This window comes from Oncorhynchus masou, chromosome 28 (assembly GCF_036934945.1).
Source record: "Oncorhynchus masou masou isolate Uvic2021 chromosome 28, UVic_Omas_1.1, whole genome shotgun sequence".
Lineage (NCBI taxonomy): Eukaryota > Metazoa > Chordata > Actinopteri > Salmoniformes > Salmonidae > Oncorhynchus > Oncorhynchus masou.
The window spans coordinates 40,710,791-40,731,719 of NC_088239.1; the positions used below are offsets into that span (position 1 = coordinate 40,710,791).

Below are 20,929 nucleotides of genomic sequence, written 5' to 3' on the forward strand. Positions count from 1 at the left end.
TGTACTTTGGGCACACTTTTCATCCGGAGGTGAAAATACTGCCCCCTACCCAAGAGAGGTTTTAAGTATGTACATTTTTGAGAAAGAGTATGTAGATTCCCATTGATGTTCTGCAGTGTGGTGTCCATTGTGTTGAGAATAGATGTAAAGGAGGAATAAAGGAGGAAGGAGAGAAAAGATGTGGTAGGGAGGAGAGTGGGAATCATAATTTTTTTATTTAACCTTTATTTAACTAGGCAAGTCATTCAAGAACACATTTTTATTTACAATGACGGCCTACCCCGGCCAAACCCTAACCTGGACGACGCTGGGCTAATTGTGCGCCGCCCTATGGGACTCCCAATCACTGCCGGTTGTGATACAGCCTGGAATCAAAACAGGGTCTGTAGTGACATCTCTAGCACTGAGATGCAGTGCCTTAGACCACTGTGCCACTCGGGAGCCCACATTAGAGTAGGGCCTCTTGGGTTGAAGCATCTCATCTCTTTTATTAGACCTCTGTTCCAGTGAACGTTATTATAACAGTTATGCCGAAGTGTAGGCTATTAGATCCTCTCCTTGTGTTACCCTGTCTCTCTCTGGTGTTGAGGGTTTTCTGAAGCAAAGCTGACAGTGACATTCTGGAGATTATTTTACTAGAGCCATATTCTCCATTGAACATTGAACTTTTTAGTCTTAATCTGTGTCCAGAAAGCCAGTCTCAGCCTCAGTGCATTACCAGTTATGAAAACATATTATAACTGTATGTATCACCATCCCAGGTACCTGGTGATGGAGCTGATGGATGCCAACCTATGCCAGGTGATTCAGATGGAGCTAGACCATGAGAGAATGTCCTACCTGCTCTACCAGATGCTGTGTGGCATCAAACACCTGCACTCAGCTGGAATTATACACAGGGTGAGAAGGCCTGTGTGTGTGAGTGCCTGTGCCTTCACGTGTACTGTAAGCATGTTTGTGTGGCATCAAACACTTGCACTCCGCTGGCATCATACACATGGTGAGACGTCCTCCAACCTAGAAATATAATTAATCAAATTTTCCGTTAGGTCTCCAGCAGTAACCCTAGTCATTGATATTATGTACTAGGATGTTCTGGATATAGTAAACATTACTCATGCTCAACCTTGCACTGCTCATAACCCAGTGGGCAGCGCTGGTGGAAGTTACGTCATTGCAACCGGTTTTGTCTGGTGTGAAACGCCATCTGTCGACATTTAAAATAAAAATACTGTAGTAGCTAGCATCACCCGTTAAACTTTTACCTCAATAATCCTCATCTTTTTGATGTTGCTTTCCATCTGAAGGACCTGAAACCAAGCAATATAGTGGTGAAGTCTGATTGTACGCTGAAGATCCTGGACTTTGGCCTGGCAAGGACTGCAGGCACCAGCTTCATGATGACTCCGTACGTGGTGACACGGTACTACAGAGCTCCAGAGGTCATCCTGGGCATGGGGTACAAAGAGAACGGTAAGACAGGTTTGAAAATGTGTTCTGGTGTTCTAACACTGTAACATGCTACTGGTTGAGTGTGTTCTAATACTGTAACACACCTCTGCTGGGCGCATTGTAACATGCACTTGCACTAACAGCCAGGATTGGGGTCAAGTGTGTGCCTTGAACACCTAATTTTATGCACTGTGTTTCGATTCCAAGTACCCTTTTGGAAATGAGATAAATTCACTTCCGGTAGCTAACTCTAGCCTCCATTGAATGGATTGAGTAAATGAATGTGTAAATAAACCTTTATAGCTCTGTATTTAACTGGTGACATTGGTGATTACTGAATAGCTGTATGGTTCACAGCATACCACCCTGCATCCCATTGCTGGCTTGCCTCTGAAGCTAAACAGGGTTGGTACTGGTCGATCCCTGGATGGGAGATTAGATTCTGCTGGAAGGGGTGTTGGAGGGCCAGTAGAAGGAACTCTTTCCTCTGTTTAAAAAAAAATGCTGCAGTGATTGGGGACATTGCCCTGTGTAGGGTGCTGTCTTTTGGATGGGATGTTAAACGAGAGTCATGACTGGTGTTAACCCTGGTGTCCTGCCCAAATTCCCAATCTGACCATCATGGCCACCTAATCATCCCCAGCTTCCAATTGGCTTATTCATCCTCTCCCCTGTAGCTATTTCCCAGGTCGCTGCTGTAAATGAGAATATGTTCTCAGTCAACTTACCTGGGTAAATATAAAACTAGACTAGACGTAGGCAGAGAGAGCAAACCATGGATTTCCTGCCACCAGCAAAGCCCCAGGAGACTAACTGCTTCTCTTTATTAGTGGAATAGTCATTTGTCTGCATGCTACCTCTCTTCTCTCACACTAATTATTTCTCAGTCTGAATAATCAACCGCCACTTTCAAATTACTTTGTTTCCGATAGCTCTCTACCGACAAGGGTTCTTTCTTAAATCCTCATTCCTCGATTCCTTGCACCCTCTATCATATCCTCACCTCATTCTCAAAACGCATCGGAGGAGAACTTGAAGGTCCAAGGGGAGGGACTGTTACTGTAATTTAATTATTCCAATATGTTTTCATTAATTTAATTCCCTTAATCTATTTTATGAGAATTTGTAAGATTCTTGTTTGCATAAAATAGACGGAGACCAGTCTTATCAATAATAGATAACATAATTTATTCTCGGAGCGCGCTGCCACGTTACCACGAGCAAGAGTTTATATACAATAACATGACATCATTTCATTGCTTCTAGAATGAATCCCCTCCTCCCGACCTAGAATTAAGTGAGTTTAAAAGTTCATTCCAACTCACTAACACTTTCACAGGTCACACAACATAACTGAATTAACTCTTGAACCCTCACCATTATCGATCACCACTTAGCTGACAGCTCTAATTAACAGAAAACCTAGGAATGCACTCACTGCCTTATCTAAAACACCCCAGAGCTAAGTTTTGTCGGTTCAACCATAGGTTAACGACCCTATCTGCTTACTTTATCCACAACCCATTCCTCCCCTGCCTAGTTGAAATGGTGTTCAATAACTTTAATTACTCCTTGTCCGTGTCACATAATCCCTTATTATGAACTCATATTGTTAAACAGATATAATAAAACAGAGTGTAAGTTTACTTAGTTGCAGTTCTATTTAAAATAAGAATATTGTTTAGTCATTTATTCATAATATTCCTAACAGGGACCTTGAATCTTCACCTCTAATTCGTTTTGAGAAAGAAAAGGGAAAGGATGCAAGGGATAGAGGATAAATGAACTGAGAAAGAGCCTACGTTTTCTTTTCTAATGCTAACCTCTGACTTATCTCTCACTCTCTCTTTGTACCTGCAGTGGATATATGGTCGGTGGGGTGCATTATGGGAGAAATGGTGCGTCACAAAATCCTGTTCCCTGGCCGTGACTGTATCCTTATTCAGATAATGTAAATAATGGCCGTTGAGCTAGTTCAAAGAATAAGGGGGCCATTTTCCCCCTCGCAGAGACCGCTGTGAACACTCCGTATCATTTTTAATAAACGGGAGCTGCGATAAAGTACGACCTCACAGAAATTGTTCAAAAAAAGTTACATAAATCGCACTGCATATTACAATTTCACACGTTCCGTATATTTACATTGTGTTAGCTTACAGGGAAGGTGTCTTTGTTGTTCTCGGAGTGCGCTGCCACGTTACCACGAACAACAGTTTATATACAATAACATGACGTCTTGTTTCAACAAGAGTTGTGCATGTCGTGTTTGCAATCATGTTTGGATTTTACACTGCATGTCCAAAAGTATGTGGACACCTGCTCGTTGAACATCTCCATTAATATGGAGTTGGTCCCCTCTTTGCTGCTATAAAAGCCACCATTCTTTTGGGAAGGCTCCACTAAATGTTGTAACATTGCTGCAGGGACTTGCTTCCATTCAGCCACAAATGCATTCGTGAGGTCGGGCACTGATGTTGGATGATTAGGCCTGGCTCGCAGTCGGTGTTCCAATTCATCCCAAAGGTGTTCAATGGGATTGAGGTTAGGGCTCTGTGCAGGCCAGTCAAGTTCTTCCACACCGATCTCGACAATCCGCTTCTGTATGGACCTCGCTTTGTGCAGAGGGGCATTGTCGTGCTTCTACACCTGCATTGCTTGCCGTTTGGGGTTTTAGGCTGGGTTTCTGTACAGCACTTTGAGATAGCAGCTGATGTACGAAGGACTATATAAATACATTTGATTTGATTTGTCATGCTGAAACAGGAAAGGGCCTTCCCTAAACTGTTGCCACAAAGTTGGAAGCACAGAATCGTCTAGATTGTCATTGTATGCTGTAGTGCTAAGATTTCCCAACACTGGAACTAAGGGGCCTAGACTGAATCATGAAAAACAGCCCTAGACCATTATTCCTCCTTCACCAAAATGCACAGTTGGCACTAGGCATTGGGGCAGGTAGCGTTCTCCTGGCATCCGACAAAATCATATTTGTCCGTCAGACTGCCAGATGAAGCGTGATTCATCACTCCAAAGAACGCGTTTCCATTGCTCTGTAGTTCAATGGCGGCAAGCTTTGGAACTCGGTAGTGAGTGATGCAACCGAGGACAGATTTTTAAGTGCTATGTGCTTCAGCACTTGGTGGTACCGTTCTGTGAGTTTGTGTGGCCTACCACTTCGCGGCTGAGTTGCTGTTACTCCTTGATGTTTTCAATTCACAATAACAGCACTTACAGTTGACCGGGGCAACTCTATCAGGCCAGAAATGAACTTTTTGGACAAACTCACTTGTTGGAAAGGTGGCATCCTATGACGGTGCCACGTTGAAAGTCACTGAGCTCTTCAGTAAGGCCATTCTACTGCCGATGTTTGTCTATGGAGATTGCATGGCTGTGTGCTCGATTTTTATACACCTGTCAGCAACGGGTGTGGCTGAAATAGCCAAATCCACTCATTTGAAGGTGTGTCCACATACGTTTGTATATATAGGGTATGAGCAGTTAGATTACGGAAGTTATTTGTATCACAAAAAATACATATTCAATGCATGCTGTGCACTCTTTCTACTGATACAACATTTAGAAAAATAAATACAGACAAATCTATTTATCTTTAGATTATGAGCTCTATTTTAACAAACCTAATGCAATGGTACATCCTAGCGCATAACAGTCTTATGACTAGGGTGGCTTGGAGTCTGACCATTTTTAGGGCCTTCTTCTGACACAGCCTGGTATAGAGATCCTGGATGGCAGGAAGCTTGGCCCCATTTATGTACTGGCCCGTACGCACTACCCTTTTAGTGCCTTGCGGTCGGAGGCCGAGCAGTTGACATACCACGGAATGATGCAACCAGTCAGGATGCTCTCGATGGTGCAGCTGGAGAACCTTTTTAGGATCTTAGGACCCATGCTAAATATTTTCAGTCTCCTGAATAGGTTTTGTCATGCTCACCACTGTCTTGATGTGCTTGGACCATGTTAGTTTGTTGGTGATGTGGACACCAAGGAACTTGAAACTCTCAACCTGCTCCACTATTCCCGCGATTTGACAGTTATGTCCAACAGACGAAAGTGGAAGATCCTTTTGTTAACAAAATTACAAAGGAAAAACAATAAATTACAAAGGAAGGGAAAACATTTTTTTTAAACAATAAATTGCAAAGGAAAAACGATAATAACTTAATGTGCTGAAACAGATTCCCTACAGTCACTGACAACTTTCATTCAATGGGCATAAATAGTCCAAACTTTTCACAGAAGCTGCATGGACAAATATAATGTCCAATGTAAAGAAGAAAATGTAATGTCTGTTGACTGTTTTGCTGCTGGTGATATTTGAATGAAACATTAGCATATAATCATTGATCAGGCTACTCCGCTGGCAAAATCGATGCCATAACCAATTGAGTTACAGCTAAGAACAGGTTTTGGTATGTCACCAGTAGCGCTGCTTGAAATTTGCACATTGGTGCACGTTTTTAAGGACACAACTAAATGATTTCCACCCCTCCCTCCTCAGCACAAGTAAGCTGATATAAGACAAGTAAATTACCAACCCTGGCGCCTGGCTTTGACAAGTCAAAATTGCCAAAGAGCGTGTGATAATGGCAGCCGAAAATAGAGCTCTATGACTCTGACTCTCTGAAGGTGAATCAAATCAATACGTGGCCTGTACTCCTCTGTTAGGTACAATGGTTTCCACGTAGCTCTATTGTCTCTAACCAATCTTGCTACTGTACTGGCTGGCTTCATAACACCTCTAATAGCTCAAATAATATATTTAATAATAATATATCACCATTTTAATAATTCACCATAAATTCAGTAACCCCTAAAAAAAATATTTAAAAAATTCTCCAATCCTGTTTATATAAATGAATTACTTGAAGTATGTGATGACAAAGCCATGGATCCATCATGGAATGACTAATTATATTTCTATGGGAATCCATCCTGTATTTAACCTATTTTATTTTGGCACCCCTTTGGCAGAATGAGACATCCCTCACTCTGAATATTTATTGGAATATTTCTGGCGCCGTGTGCGTCTGCCTGGAGTGTGTTGTGGGGTCAGACACCGTACACCATGCCCCCCAGGTTACATATCCCAGCATGGCAGGGATGGCCCCCTGGAGCTAATGGGAGAGCAACATGCATGCCAATAATTAGCAATAATTAGCATTCTAGCTTTGAGGGTGTGTGTGTGTGTATGTGCGTGCGTGCGTGCATCTATCAGGGTGTATGCCAGGACAAAACAAGGATATTTGGTGGCTCTTAGACAATCAGTCATAAGTAATAATCAATCATAAGTATTAATTTATTCACCAACAGTGAATTGAGTTGAGCCCCTTCAGAAACCTGTATTCATGCTGAAATCCAGAATGCACTATAAGGGCCAATATGTCATCATCCTAACATGATAGTCAATGCCAATCAAGACGCCAGCAGAGTGAAATCTGGAAGTTACAAGAACCTACAGTCCTCTTCTGCATGATGTGTGTTTTAAGAAAAGCCCAGCAAGGACAGTGTGGCGTTACTCACATACTCTTGCTAGATCAGTGGTCACCAACCTCTTCTGAGTCAAGATCACTTTCACAGTCAAAAAGCAAGATCTATTGCTCAGACTTTTTTTTACATTATTACATTTTTTAACATTAACCTAATAAAAACAGCTCTTTAGGAATGAGGTTTGTGCAATAGGCCGAATATATTATCATAGCATATTGGTTATATGACTGGCCTGCCTGTAACGGCGTTCTTTGTTTGTCGCAAGAAAGTCGGACCGAAATGCAGCGTGGTGGTTACTCGTGTTTTTAATGAATGAATCAAAATGACGATTACAAAATACAAAACAACAAAACGGAACGTGAAACCTAATTACAGCCTATCTGGTGAAACTACACAGAGACAGGAACAATCACCCACGAAATACAAAAGTGAAACCCAGGCTACCTAAATACGGTTCCCAATCAGAGACAACGAGAATCACCTTACTCTGATTGAGAACCGCCTCAGGCAGCCAAACCTATGCAACACCCCTACTCAGCCGCAATCCCAATAACTAAAAAACCCCACTATGAAATACAACAACATAAACCCATGTCACACCCTGGCCTGACCAACTAATTAACGAAAACACAAAATATTAAGACCAAGGCGTGACAGAACCCCCCCCCCTAAGGTGCGGACTCCCGGACGCACCTCAAAACCATAGGGAGGGTCCGGGAGGGCGTCTGTCCATGGTGGCGGTTCCGGCTCGGGACGTGGACCCCACTCCATAAATGTCATAGTTCCTCCCCTTTGCGTCCTGGGATGATCCACCCTCGCCACCGACCATGGCCTAATAGTCCTCACCCAGAACCCCACTGAACTGAGGAGCAGCTCGTGACTGAGGGGCAGCTCGTGACTGAGGGGCAGCTCGTGACTGAGGGGCAGCTCGGGACTGAGGGGCAGCTCGGGACTGAGGGGCAGCTCGGGACTGAGGGGCAGCTCGGGACTGAGAGGAAGCCCAGTACTGAGATGAAGCCCAGTACTGAGATGAAGCCCAGCCAGGCAGTTGAATCCGGCAGATCCTGGCTGACTGGCGGATCTGGAAGAGTCTGGTTGACTAGCGGATCTGGAAGAGTCTGGTTGACTAGCGGATCTGGAAGAGTCTGGTTGACTAGCAGATCTGGAAGAGTCTGGTTGACTGGCAGATCTGGAAGAGTCTGGCTGACTGGCAGATCTGGAAGGGTCTGGCTGACTGGTAGATCTGGAATAGTCTGGCTGATCTGGAAGAGTCTGGCAGACTGGCAGATCTGGAAGAGTCTGGCAGATCTGGCAGATCTGGAAGAGTCTGGCAGATCTGGAAGAGTCTGGCAGACTGGCGGATCTGGAAGAGTCTGGCAGACTGGCGGATCTGGAAGAGTCTGGCAGACTGGCGGATCTGGAAGAGTCTGGCAGACTGGCGGATCTAGAAGGGTCTGGCAGACTGGCGGATCTGGAAGAGTCTGGCAGACTGGCGGATCTGGAAGAGTCTGGCTGACTGGCGGATCTGGAAGAGTCTGGCTGACTGGCGGATCCTGGCAGACTGACGGCTCTGGCTGCTCCATGCAGATTGACGGCTCTGGCGGCTTCTTGCAGACTGACAGCTCTGACTGTTCCATGCAGACTAACAGCTTTGGCAGCTCCCTGCAGACTGGCAGCTCTAGCTGCTCCATGCAGACTGGCAGCTCTAGCTGTTCCATGCAGACTGGCAGCTCTGGCTGCTCCATGCAGACTGGCAGCTCAGGCTGCTCCGAACAGGCAGGGGACTCCGACAGCACAGGAGAGAAGAAAGGCTCCGACAGCGCAGGAGAGGCGAGGCGCACTGTAGGCCAGATGCGTGGTGCTGGCACTGGTGGTATTGGGCTGAAGACACGCACAGGAAGCCTGGTGCGGGGAGCTGCTACCGGAGGGCTGGGGTGTGGAGGTGGTACTGGATAAACCGGACCGTGCAGGTGCACTGTAGCTCTTGAGCACCGAGCCTGCCCAACCTTACCCGGTTGAATACTCTCGGTCGCCCTGCCAGTACGGCGAGGTGGAATAGCCCGCACTGGGCTATGTAGGCGAACCGGAGACACCGAGCGCAAGGCTGGTGCCATTGAGCGTCGAGCCAAATGCCATGAAGCCGGCTCTACGCATCTGGTCCCCAGTGCGTCTCCTTGGGCCGGCTTCATGGCATTTGGCTCGACGCTCAATATAGCCCGGCCGATACGCGGAGCTGAAATATACCGCACCGGGCTATGCACCCGCACTGGGGACACCGTGCGCACCGCTGCATAACACGGTGCCTGCCCGGTCTCTCTAGCCCCCCGGTAAGCACAGGGAGTTTGCGCAGGTCTCCTACCTGGCGTAACCATACTCCCTGAAAGCCCCCCCCAATAAATTTTTGGGGCTGATTCCCGGGCTTCCATCCACGTTGCCTTGCTGCCTCCTCATACCAGCGCCTCTCCGCTTTAGTCACCTCTAGTTCCTCCTTGGGGCGGCGATATTCACCAGGCTGAGCCCAGGGTCCTTTTCCGTCCAGTTCTTCCTCCCATGTCCAATTCTCCAAGTGGTGTAGCCTCTCCCACTGAAGCTGCTTCTGTTGCCTCTCCTGTGGCTCCTGCCTGTTAACACGCTGCTCGGTCCGTGTGTGGTGGGTGATTCTGTAACGGCGTTCTTTGTTTGTCGCAAGAAAGTCGGACCGAAATGCAGCGTGGTGGTTACTCATGTTTTTAATGAATGAATCAAAATGACGATTACAAAATACAAAACAACAAAACGGAACGTGAAACCTAATTACAGCCTATCTGGTGAAACTACACAGAGACAGGAACAATCACCCACGAAATACAAAGTGAAACCCAGGCTACCTAAATACGGTTCCCAATCAGAGACAACGAGAATCACCTGACTCTGATTGAGAACCGCCTCAGGCAGCCAAACCTATGCAACACCCCTACTCAGCCGCAATCCCAATAACTAAAAAACCTCACTACGAAATACAACAACATAAACCCATGTCATACCCTGGCCTGACCAACTAATTAACGAAAACACAAAATGCTAAGACCAAGGCGTGACACTGCCAATATTGTTTCCCCCGACAATAATATATTTCAAAACTAAAGCTTTGATAACAAAATAGATCAGTTGGTGTAGAAATTGCTACAAATGCTCAAATCATGACGTCAGTGGTCTTCAGGTCAAGAAAGTCTGCGCTTCAGAAAGATGAATTTCGGACTTTGAATTCCGAGTTGGATGATCGTTTCAAAAACATAATTCCCAGTTCCCAGTTGTCTTAAACGCTCTGAAGGCAGATGTCGGAGATTTCCCAGTTCCCAGTTGTTTTGAACACGGCATTAGTCTCAGCAAAGGGAGAGAGAGAGCAGCAGAGGTTCCGGCTCTCACGTCCCTGCTCTCTCCTTCCTTTCCTCTGGTGAGACTGACCTGGAGAAACTCTAGTTGCACCGCATCCGCATCTGCCTCATGCAAAAATTCATGTTGTTCCTATGACCAGAGAAAGTAAAATATTCATCGATATTAAAATAGACAGGACAAGCTGCTAATAATAAAAATGCACGGCTATCGATACACTTGGCTACTCATTCATTGCAGTGCGGAAGTAGTGAGAAGCATGTTTTATGTTTGTAATAATGATGAATAAATACAGTGTTCACGGGAGCACGTGATGCGGCAGAGCTGAGCAAACGTTGACAAACCGAGCTCTTAGAATAACTTTTATTTTTACCTAAATAACAACGTTGAAACAATATTCTAACATCGGCTGATAAATTGTCAAGTACTTACCTTCCCAAAGAGCCATGAACCTCCGACCGAGAGGCAAGAAGGACAACCAAAACGACGTTGATTCCGAAGATAACGATAACGCTACAGCTAGCAAGATTAGCATTAGCCCTCATAACTCAGACAACAGTTCCAGACTGTTGCTCCCAGCAGCCTCTTGCGAGCCTGCCAACATGCTGGCTACTCTCCTCCGGGAAATTCAGGATGGTAACAAAGGTCTTTCTATGAAAATTGATATGAAATCGTCTGAACTTCATTCTTCCATTGACGACCTGAAATCCTCCATGAATCATCTCCTTTTGAGAACGACTGAGGCAGAGTTGCGCATTAGCACAGTTGAAGACACCATCGGTCGACATGACCAAGTCTTAATACAACTGCAAAAGGACAATGCCTACCTCAAAAATTAGGTAGATCAGATGGAGAACCAGAGTAGACGTAGTAATATCCGTGTGGTGGGATTGAAAGAAGACAGCGAGGGCCGTGACCCTGTCCGTTTCTTCACTCAATGGATCCTGGAGGTCCTAGGCATAATCAACTTCACCAAGCCGCTGGAAATCTAACGCGCCCACAGAACATCAGTGCCCGAAACCCCGGCCAGAAGAGCCCCCACGGGCAGTCCTTTTCTATGTTTATTGTTTCCTTCCTAAAGAGACACATAGATCACTTCTGTGTTCAAAGTTGAAACATTTCCTAATTATCTACATATGATAGATTTCCATTCAGTTACATATTTGAAACCCAATTTATGCTTAATCCACTAAAATATGTCACATTCTATGTAAAAGGTCTTAACAGCCCAATTAAACGGAAAAGAGTCTTATACATACCTTAAGAAATTAAAGGCTGACATTGTGTTTTTACAAGAAATCTTACAGCTAGTGAACACAAGAAATTGAAGAGGGAATGGGTAGGACAAGTTTTTGCGTCCTATTTTAACTCCAAAGCAAGAGGAACTGCAATTTTGATAAGTAGACACATCCCCTTCTGCATCAACATCCCTCTGGTAGGTTTGTTTTGGTGCAGGGGCATATGTTTTCAGAGTATTGGACCCTATTGAATATTTATGCTCCTAACTTCGATGACCATATGTTTATTCAGAATGTCTTCATTCAGGTCACTCAAGCACCACCAGGATAGCTACTGGTTGGAGGAGATTTACATTTTTGTTTAGATACAGTTCTTGATAGGTCCTCTGATAAACCCTCACTTAATACCAAAGCCGGCAAGTTCACCATGTCATTCATGAAAGATCTCAATTTACTAGAGATCTGTAGACAGTTGCACCCACGGGATAGGGACTACTCTTTTTATTCACACCCACACAAGACACACACACACATAGAAAACTTTTTACTTTCGACACAACTGTTTCATAGAGTTCTTAACGTTCTGTGCTTCACGGAAACATGGCTCACTGGAGAGACGCTATCCGATGCGGTGCAGCCAACGGGTTTCTCCACGCATCGCGCCGACAGAAACAAACACCTTTCTGGTAAGAAGAGGGGTGGGGGTGTATGCCTTATGGCTAACGAGGCATGGTGCGATGAAAGAAACATACAGGAACTCAAATCCTTCTGTTCACCTGATTTAGAATTCCTCACAATCAAATGTAGACCGCATTACCTACCAAGAGAATTCTCTTCGATTATAATCACAGCCGTATATATCCCCCCCCAAGCAGACACATCGATGGCTCTGAACAAACTTTATTTAAACTCTTTGCAAACTGGAAACCATTTATCCGGAGGCTGCATTCATCGTTGTTGGGGATTTTAACAAGGCTAATCTGAAAACAAGACTCCCTAAATTTTATCAGCATATCGATTGCGCAACCAGGGGAAACCTTGGATCACTGTTACTCTAACTTCCGCGACGCATATAAGGCCCTGCCCCGCCCCCCTTTCGGAAAAGCTGACCACGACTCCATTTTGCTGATACCTGCCTACAGACAAAAGCTAAAAAAAGAAGCTCCCACGCTGAGGTCTGTCCAACGCTGGTCCGACCAAGCTGACTCCACACTCCAAGACTGCTTCCATCACGTGGACTGGGACATGTTTCGTATTGCGTCAAATAACAACATTGACGAATACGCTGATTCGGTGTGCGAGTTCATTAGAACGTGCGTTGAAGATGTCGTTCCCATAGCAACGATTAAAACATTCCCTAACCAGAAACCTTGGATTGATGGCAGCATTCGTGTGAAACTGAAAGCGCGAACCACTGCTTTCAATCAGGGCAAGGTGTCTGGTAACATGACTGAATACAAACAATGCAGCTATTCCCTCTGTAAGGCTATCAAACAAGCTAAGCGTCAGTACAGAGACAAAGTAGAATCCCAATTCAACGGCTCAGACAGAAGAGGCATGTGGCAGGGTCTACAGTCTATCACGGACTACAGGAAGAAATCCAGCCCAGTCACGGACCAGGATGTCTTGCTCCCAGGCAGACTAAATAACTTTTTTGCCCGCTTTGAGGACAATACAGTGCCACTGACACTGCCTGCAACGGAAAAATGCGGTCTCTCCTTCACTGCAGCCGAGGTGAGTAAAACATTTAAACGTGTTAACCCTCGCAAGGCTGCAGGCCCAGACGGCATCCCCAGCCGCGCCCTCAGAGCATGCGCAGACCAGCTGGCTGGTGTGTTTACGGACATATTCAATCAATCCCTATACCAGTCTGCTGTTCCCACATGCTTCAAGAGGGCCACCATCGTTCCTGTTCCCAAGAAAGCTAAGGTAACTGAGCTAAACGACTACCGCCCCGTAGCACTCACTTCCGTCATCATGAAGTGCTTTGAGAGACTAGTCAAGGACCATATCACCTCCACCCTACCTGACACCCTAGACCCACTCCAATTTGCTTACCGCTCAAATAGGTCCACAGACGATGCAATCTCAACCACACTGCACACTGCCCTAACCCATCTGGACAAGAGGAATACCTATGTGAGAATGCTGTTCATCGACTACAGCTCGGCATTCAACACCATAGTACCCTCCAAGCACGTCATCAAGCTCGAGACCCTGGGTCTCGACCCCGCCCTGTGCAACTGGGTACTGGACTTCCTGACGGGCCGCCCCCAGGTGGTGAGGGTAGGTAACAACATCTCCTCCCCGCTGATCCTCAACACTGGGGCCCCACAAGGGTGCGTTCTGAGCCCTCTCCTGTACTCCCTGTTCACCCACGACTGCGTGGCCACGCACGCCTCCAACTCAATCATCAAGTTTGCGGACGACACAACAGTGGTAGGCTTAATTACCAACAACGACGAGACGGCCTACAGGGAGGAGGTGAGGGCCCTCGGAGTGTGGTGTCAGGAAAATAACCTCACACTCAACGTCAACAAAACTAAGGAGATGATTGTGGACTTCAGGAAACAGCAGAGGGAACGCCCCCCTATCCACATCGATGGAACAGTAGTGGAAAGAGTAGCAAGTTTTAAGTTCCTCGGCATACACATCACAGACAAACTGAATTGGTCCACCCACACAGACAGCATCGTGAAGAAGGCGCAGCAGCGCCTCTTCAACCTCAGGAGGCTGAAGAAATTCGGCTTGTCACCAAAAGCACTCACAAACTTCTACAGATGCACAATCGAGAGCATCCTGGCGGGCTGTATCACCGCCTGGTACGGCAACTGCTCCGCCCTCAACCGTAAGGCTCTCCAGAGGGTAGTGAGGTCTGCACAACGCATCATCGGGGGCAAACTACCTGCCCTCCAGGACACCTACACCACCCGATGTTACAGGAAGGCCATAAAGATCATCAAGGACATCTACCACCCGAGCCACTGCCTGTTCACCCCGCTATCATCCAGAAGGCGAGGTCAGTACAGGTGCATCAAAGCTGGGACCGAGAGACTGAAAAACAGCTTCTATCTCAAGGTCATCAGACTGTTAAACAGCCACCACTAACATTGAGTGGCTGCTGCCTACACACTGACACTGACTCAACTCCAGCCACTTTAATAATGGGAATTGATGGGAAATAATGTAAATATATCACTAGCCACTTTAAACAATGCTACCTTATATAATGTTACTTACCCTACATTATTCATCTCATATGCATACGTATATACTGTACTCTATATCATCGACTGCATCCTTATGTAATACATGTATCACTAGCCACTTTAACTATGCCACTTTGTTTACATACTCATCTCACATGTATATACTGTACTCATACCATCTACTGTATCTTGCCTATGCTGCTCTGTACCATCACTCATTCATATATCCTTATGTACATATTCTTTATCCCCTTACACTGTGTATAAGACAGTAGATTAGGAATTGTTAGTTAGATTACTTGTTGGTTGTTACTGCATTGTCGGAACTAGAAGCACAAGCATTTCGCTACACTCGCATTAACATCTGCTAACCATGTGTATGTGACAAATAAAAATTGATTTGATTTGACTTGAGTGTGAGATGTCGAGTATCTCCCCAGATTGCTTAGTGACCATTCTCCTCTGGTATTATCAATCTCCATTCCTACCAAGGTAAATGGAGCATATACAGTGCCTTGCGAAAGTATTCGGCCCCCTTGAACTTTGCGACCTTTTGCCACATTTCAGGCTTCAAACATAAAGATATAAAACTGTATTTTTTTGTGAAGAATCAACAATAAGTGGGACACAATCATGAAGTGGAACGACATTTATTGGATATTTCAAACTTTTTTAACAAATCAAAAACGGAAAAATTGGGCGTGCAAAATTATTCAGCCCCTTTACTTTCAGTGCAGCAAACTCTCTCCAGAAGTTCAGTGAGGATCTCTGAATGATCCAATGTTGACCTAAATGACTAATGATGATAAATACAATCCACCTGTGTGTAATCAAGTCTCCGTATAAATGCACCTGCATTGTGATAGTCTCAGAGGTCCGTTAAAAGCACAGAGAGCATCATGAAGAACAAGGAACACACCAGGCAGGTCCGAGATACTGTTGTGAAGAAGTTTAAAGCCGGATTTGGATACAAAAAGATTTCCCAAGCTTTAAACATCCCAAGGAGCACTGTGCAAGCGATAATATTGAAATGGAAGGAGTATCAGACCACTGCAAATCTACCAAGACCTGGCCGTCCCTCTAAACTTTCAGCTCATACAAGGAGAAGACAGATCAGAGATGCAGCCAAGAGGCCCATGATCACTCTGGATGAACTGCAGAGATCTACAGCTGAGGTGGGAGACTCTGTCCATAGGACAACAATCAGTCGTATATTGCACAAATCTGGCCTTTATGGAAGAGTGTCAAAAAGAAAGCCATTTCTTAAAGATATCCATAAAAAGTGTAGTTTAAAGTTTGCCACAAGCCACCTGGGAGACACACCAAACATGTGGAAGAAGGTGCTCTGGTCAGATGAAACCAAAATTGAACTTTTTGGCAACAATGCAAAACGTTATGTTTGGCGTAAAAGCAACACAGCTCATCACCCTGAACACACCATACCCACTGTCAAACATGGTGGTGGCAGCATCATGGTTTGGGCCTGCTTTTCCTCAGCAGGGACAGGGAAGATGGTTAAAATTGATTGGAAGATGGATGTAGCCAAATACAGGACCATTCTGGAAGAAAACCTGATGGAGTCTGCAAAAGACCTGAGACTGGGACAGAGATTTGTCTTCCAACAAGACAATGATCCAAAACATAAAGCAAAATCTACAATGGAATGGTTCAAAAATAAACATATCCAGGTGTTAGAATGGCCAAGTCAAAGTCCAGACCTGAATCCAATCGAGAATCTGTGGAAAGAACTGAAAACTGCTGTTCACAAATGCTCTCCATCCAACCTCACTGAGCTCGAGCTGTTTTGCAAGGAGGAATGGGAAAAATGTCAGTCTCTCGATGTGCAACACTGATAGAGACATACCCCAAGCGACTTACAGCTGTAATCGCAGCAAAAGGTGGCGCTACAAAGTATTAACTTAAGGGGCTGAATAATTTTGCACGCCCAATTTTTCAGTTTTTGATTTGTTAAAAAAGTTTGAAATATCCAATAAATGTCGTTCCACTTCATGATTGTGTCCCACTTGTTGTTGATTCTTCACAAAAAAATACAGTTTTATATCTTTATGTTTGAAGCCTGAAATGTGGCAAAAGGTCGCAAAGTTCAAGGGGGCCGAATACTTTTGCAAGGCATTGTAGATGGAGACTAAATTCTACACTCCTAAAGCAACCTGAATTTTGTGCATTCATCAAAGAGCAGATCAATATTTTTACTTTGACTAACAAACCCTCCGCTCCTGACAGTTTCATTCTTTGGGACACATTGAAGGCCTATCTGAGGGGACAGATAATTTCCTATACTAAAGGGCTGAAAAGAAAACACGGTGCGGTACGGAGTGCCCTTGAATCTGAAATCTCCGAGCTAGAGAACCTACCAAAGAGGCCTGACCAAAGATCTATACAGGCTTTTGGTAAATAAAAAACTGGAATATAATATTCTGAACACATATCAAGCTGAGAGGGCCATCACTAAATCAAAACAGCGTTATTACGAGCTTGGAGAGAAAGCTCACAAAGTATTGGCATGGCAACTGAAAGCAGAGGAAAGTAAGAGGACAATTAATGCTATAGAAACTCTTACTAATGAGATATATTTTGACCCTACTGAAATTAATAATACTTTTAAGAAATACTATGAAGATCTCTACACTTCCCAATCAAGCGATGATCTATCAGAGATCGACTCCTTTCTCTTTTCTCTCAACCTCCCATGCCTGTCAGGGGAAGACATCGAGCGCATGAGTGAACACTTCACAGTTCCTGAATTGTTGGAGGCCATTAAATCCTTACCTTCTAATAAATCTTCTGGGGAGGATGGCTTCCCTCCAGAGTTCTATAAAGAATTTAGGGAGCTGTTGGTCCCCTACCTTATAGAGGTACTTTAAAAAGCCAGGGAAGACAACTGCTTTCCAGAGTCTTTCTCTCAAGCAGTGATTACTGTAATCCACAAGAAAGGGAAAAACCCGCTAAAGTGCGCCTCCTATAGACCAATCTCTCTCCTTAACACAGATTGTAAACTGGTCACCAGATGCTATCTAAGAGACTGGAGTCATGTCTTCCCCTGTTGGTCTACCCAGATCAGACTGGCTTCATAATGAATAGATTGTCCTCCAATAATCTCAGAAGGTTCTTTGATATAATTCACCTTGCTAACAAAAACAAAATACCTAGTGTCGCAGTCTCCCTCGACGCTGAAAAGGCCTTTGATAGGGTTGAATGGCCATACCTCTTTTGCGTCTTGGAAAAGTTTGGTTTAGGCACCGTGTTTGTAAATTTGATAAAATCACTCTACAAATCTCCTAAAGCTAGGATTTCTACCAATGGGATTACTTCCTCCTCTTTCCCTCTTTATAGGGGGAACAGACAAGGTTGCCCAATTAGCCCCCACCTTTTTGCCTTCGCCATCGAACCGTTGGCTGAGGCTATTAGAACGTGCCCTGACATACATGGCTTTGAGGTGGGCCCCCATACCTATAAATTATCACTCTTTGCGGATGACCTTGTCTTATTTCTAACAAACCCAGAACACTCCCTCTCTCACTTGCAGATTCTATTGCAGTGTTATAGTTCTTTCTCTGGATATAAGGTCAATTTTGATAAAAGTGAAATCTTACCGTTGTCTGTCTTTGACCATCATACCATCAAGCACAAGTTTCCTTTTAGATGGTCGCCTATGGGCTTCACATATTTGGGCATAATGGTGGATGGTAATCTGAACAACCTCTATAAACTCAATCTGGCCAGTTTGTTGCAAAAAGTGGAGGGTGACCTTTGTAAATGGATGGACCTACCTCTCAATCTACTGTGTAGAATCAATGTAATTAAAATGAATGTCCTGCCCAGATTTCTATATCTGTTTCAATCTCTCCCTATCCCTGCTCCGCAGCATTTTTCCCTCTCTCGACAAGCTGACCAGACGGTTTATCTGGCACGGAAAAACCCCTAGGGTTGGCCTGGATAAACTGACCCTTGATTACAGTTACAGGGGAGACGCTAGCGTCTCAACTGGCCAATTTCCAGGGGAAATGCAGAGCGCCAGATTCAAAGAAAATGCTATAAAATTCAAACTTTCATTAAATCACACATGTAAGATACTCAATTAAAGCTACACTCGTTGTGAATCCAGCCAACGTGTCAGATTTTAAAAATGCCTTTCGGCGAAAGCATTTAAAGCTATTATCTGATAGCCTGCAGCCATCCTCACCAGCAGTAAACAAAGGAGCTAGCGTAGCAGACGCTACACAAAACGCTGAAATAAAATATGCATTACCTTTGACAAGCTTCTTTTGTTGGCACTCCAATATGTCCCATAAACATCACAATTGGTCCTTTTGTACGATTAATTCCGTCCATATATATCGAAAATGTAAATTTTATAAAGAGAGTTTGATCCGTAAAAAAACAGCTTAGAAAAACGCAACGTCACAACAAAATATTTCAAAAGTTGCCTATAAGCTTTGCCAAAATATTTCAAACTACTTTTGTAATACAACATTAGGTATTTTTAAATGTTAATAATCGATCAAATTGTAGACGGGGCAATCTTTATTCAATACATGAACAAAAAGAAAAAAGCTCTGCTCCCCACATCTTGTGCAACTCACAAATGTATCCCCTGTTCCGAGTTGGCCTACTTCCTGTTAAGACAAAGAAATAACCTCAGCCATATTCCAAACACTGGCGACATCGTGTGGAAGCGGTAGGAACTGAAAGTATTTTCCTATTAAATTTTCAATGGCAAAGACAATTTAGGGAAGAGAGATGGGAAAAAAATAAAAATATTTCTGAACAGTTAGCCCTCTGGGTTTTGCCTGCTACATAAGTTATGTTATACTCACAGACATGATTCAAACAGTTTTAGAAACTTCAGAGTGTTTTCTATCCAAATCTATGAATAATATGCATATCTTATATTCTTGGCATGAGTAGCAGGAAGTTGAAATTGGGCATATATATCCGAAGGTGAAAAATCTGTCCCCTAGCTTTAAGAGGTTTTAAAACATCCCCAATTTTAGAATGTACTACTGGGCTGCACAGTCTAGGTTTCTGGCTCAGAGGTTTGACAATGGTCCCTCTCCCTCATGGTTGAACATTGAAAAGCTTGAGGTAAATGATGACACCGGGGCAGAATTGTTTTACAAATGGGACAGAAATTGTATAAAAACCATCACAGACAACCCTTTAATCATACATTCTGTCCTGGCATGGTGCAAACTGCATGAGCTGTTCGGACGAGGGGGATTTCTTTCCCCTAAAACCCCTTTATGGAACAATAGATTGATTCCTATGTTTTTCCAGAATAGTAACTTTAGACCATGTTCTGATAAGGGGATCACTCTTCTGGAAAATTGTTACGAGGAGGGAGTTCTTATGTCTTTTGATCAACAGAAATACCACTTGCCTAACAGGGACTTCTTGAGCTACCTACAACTACAAAACGTTATTAGGGTGACACTCAAGGGACAATGGAACCTACCTAAGATGTCACCTATTGAACAACTCTGCCACGCAGACGAACCACTGTTCAAGACAATTTCCTGTGTATATGATGCTCTTATGTCAGGACTAACACTGCCTGAGCTAGATAAACCCCGACTTAGATGGGGAAAAGATCTGAGTATTGATCTTGATGAGGGTCTATGGAGTGACCTATGCAGGGATGGTGTTACATCCACATTGAACTCCAGATACAGACTGATCCAGTTTAATTTCCTCCATCAGCTCTATATCACCCCATCTAGACTGCACAAGTTCAACCCAGATATCGCCTCCCTATGTTTTAGATGTGGCTCAGATTCCACTTGGCAGTGTTCAAAACTACACGGTTTCTGGCAGGGGGTATGCGATACCATATCCTCAATTAATGGGGTTGCATTCCCTTTAGACCTGGAGGTCTGTCTACTGGGCAACTTTACTAACACCAATCTTAGGCAAAGCCATACTATAAAGCTAACAGAAATATTGCTAGTGATTGCCAAGAAATGTATTGCCTTGAAATGGAAATTGGATTCTTCCCTGCCAGTTGCAATGTGGCTATCGGAAGTTAATCGTTGTATCCCTTTGGAGAAAATCACTTACTGCTTGAGGAATACGTTAATAAAGACATTTTACAGAATTTGGCAACCTTTTATTGACTATATGGAGAATCTCCCC

The 20,929-nt window shown here is 44.3% G+C and overlaps 1 protein-coding gene across 7 annotated transcripts in view; it reads left to right on the top strand.

The window, feature by feature from the left end:
• Positions 1 to 20,929, top strand: part of LOC135517580 (mitogen-activated protein kinase 10) — a 99,487-nt gene that overhangs the window by 39,987 nt on the left and 38,571 nt on the right. For 6 of the 7 annotated variants that reach the window (XM_064942010.1, XM_064942012.1, XM_064942011.1 and 3 more), the window contains 3 exons: positions 762 to 900; positions 1,308 to 1,473; positions 3,313 to 3,384. In XM_064942010.1, the coding sequence (XP_064798082.1) occupies positions 762 to 900; positions 1,308 to 1,473; positions 3,313 to 3,384 (377 nt within the window). The remainder of the gene's footprint in view (positions 1 to 761; positions 901 to 1,307; positions 1,474 to 3,312; positions 3,385 to 20,929) is intronic. The other variant, XM_064942016.1, reaches the window with a different exon arrangement.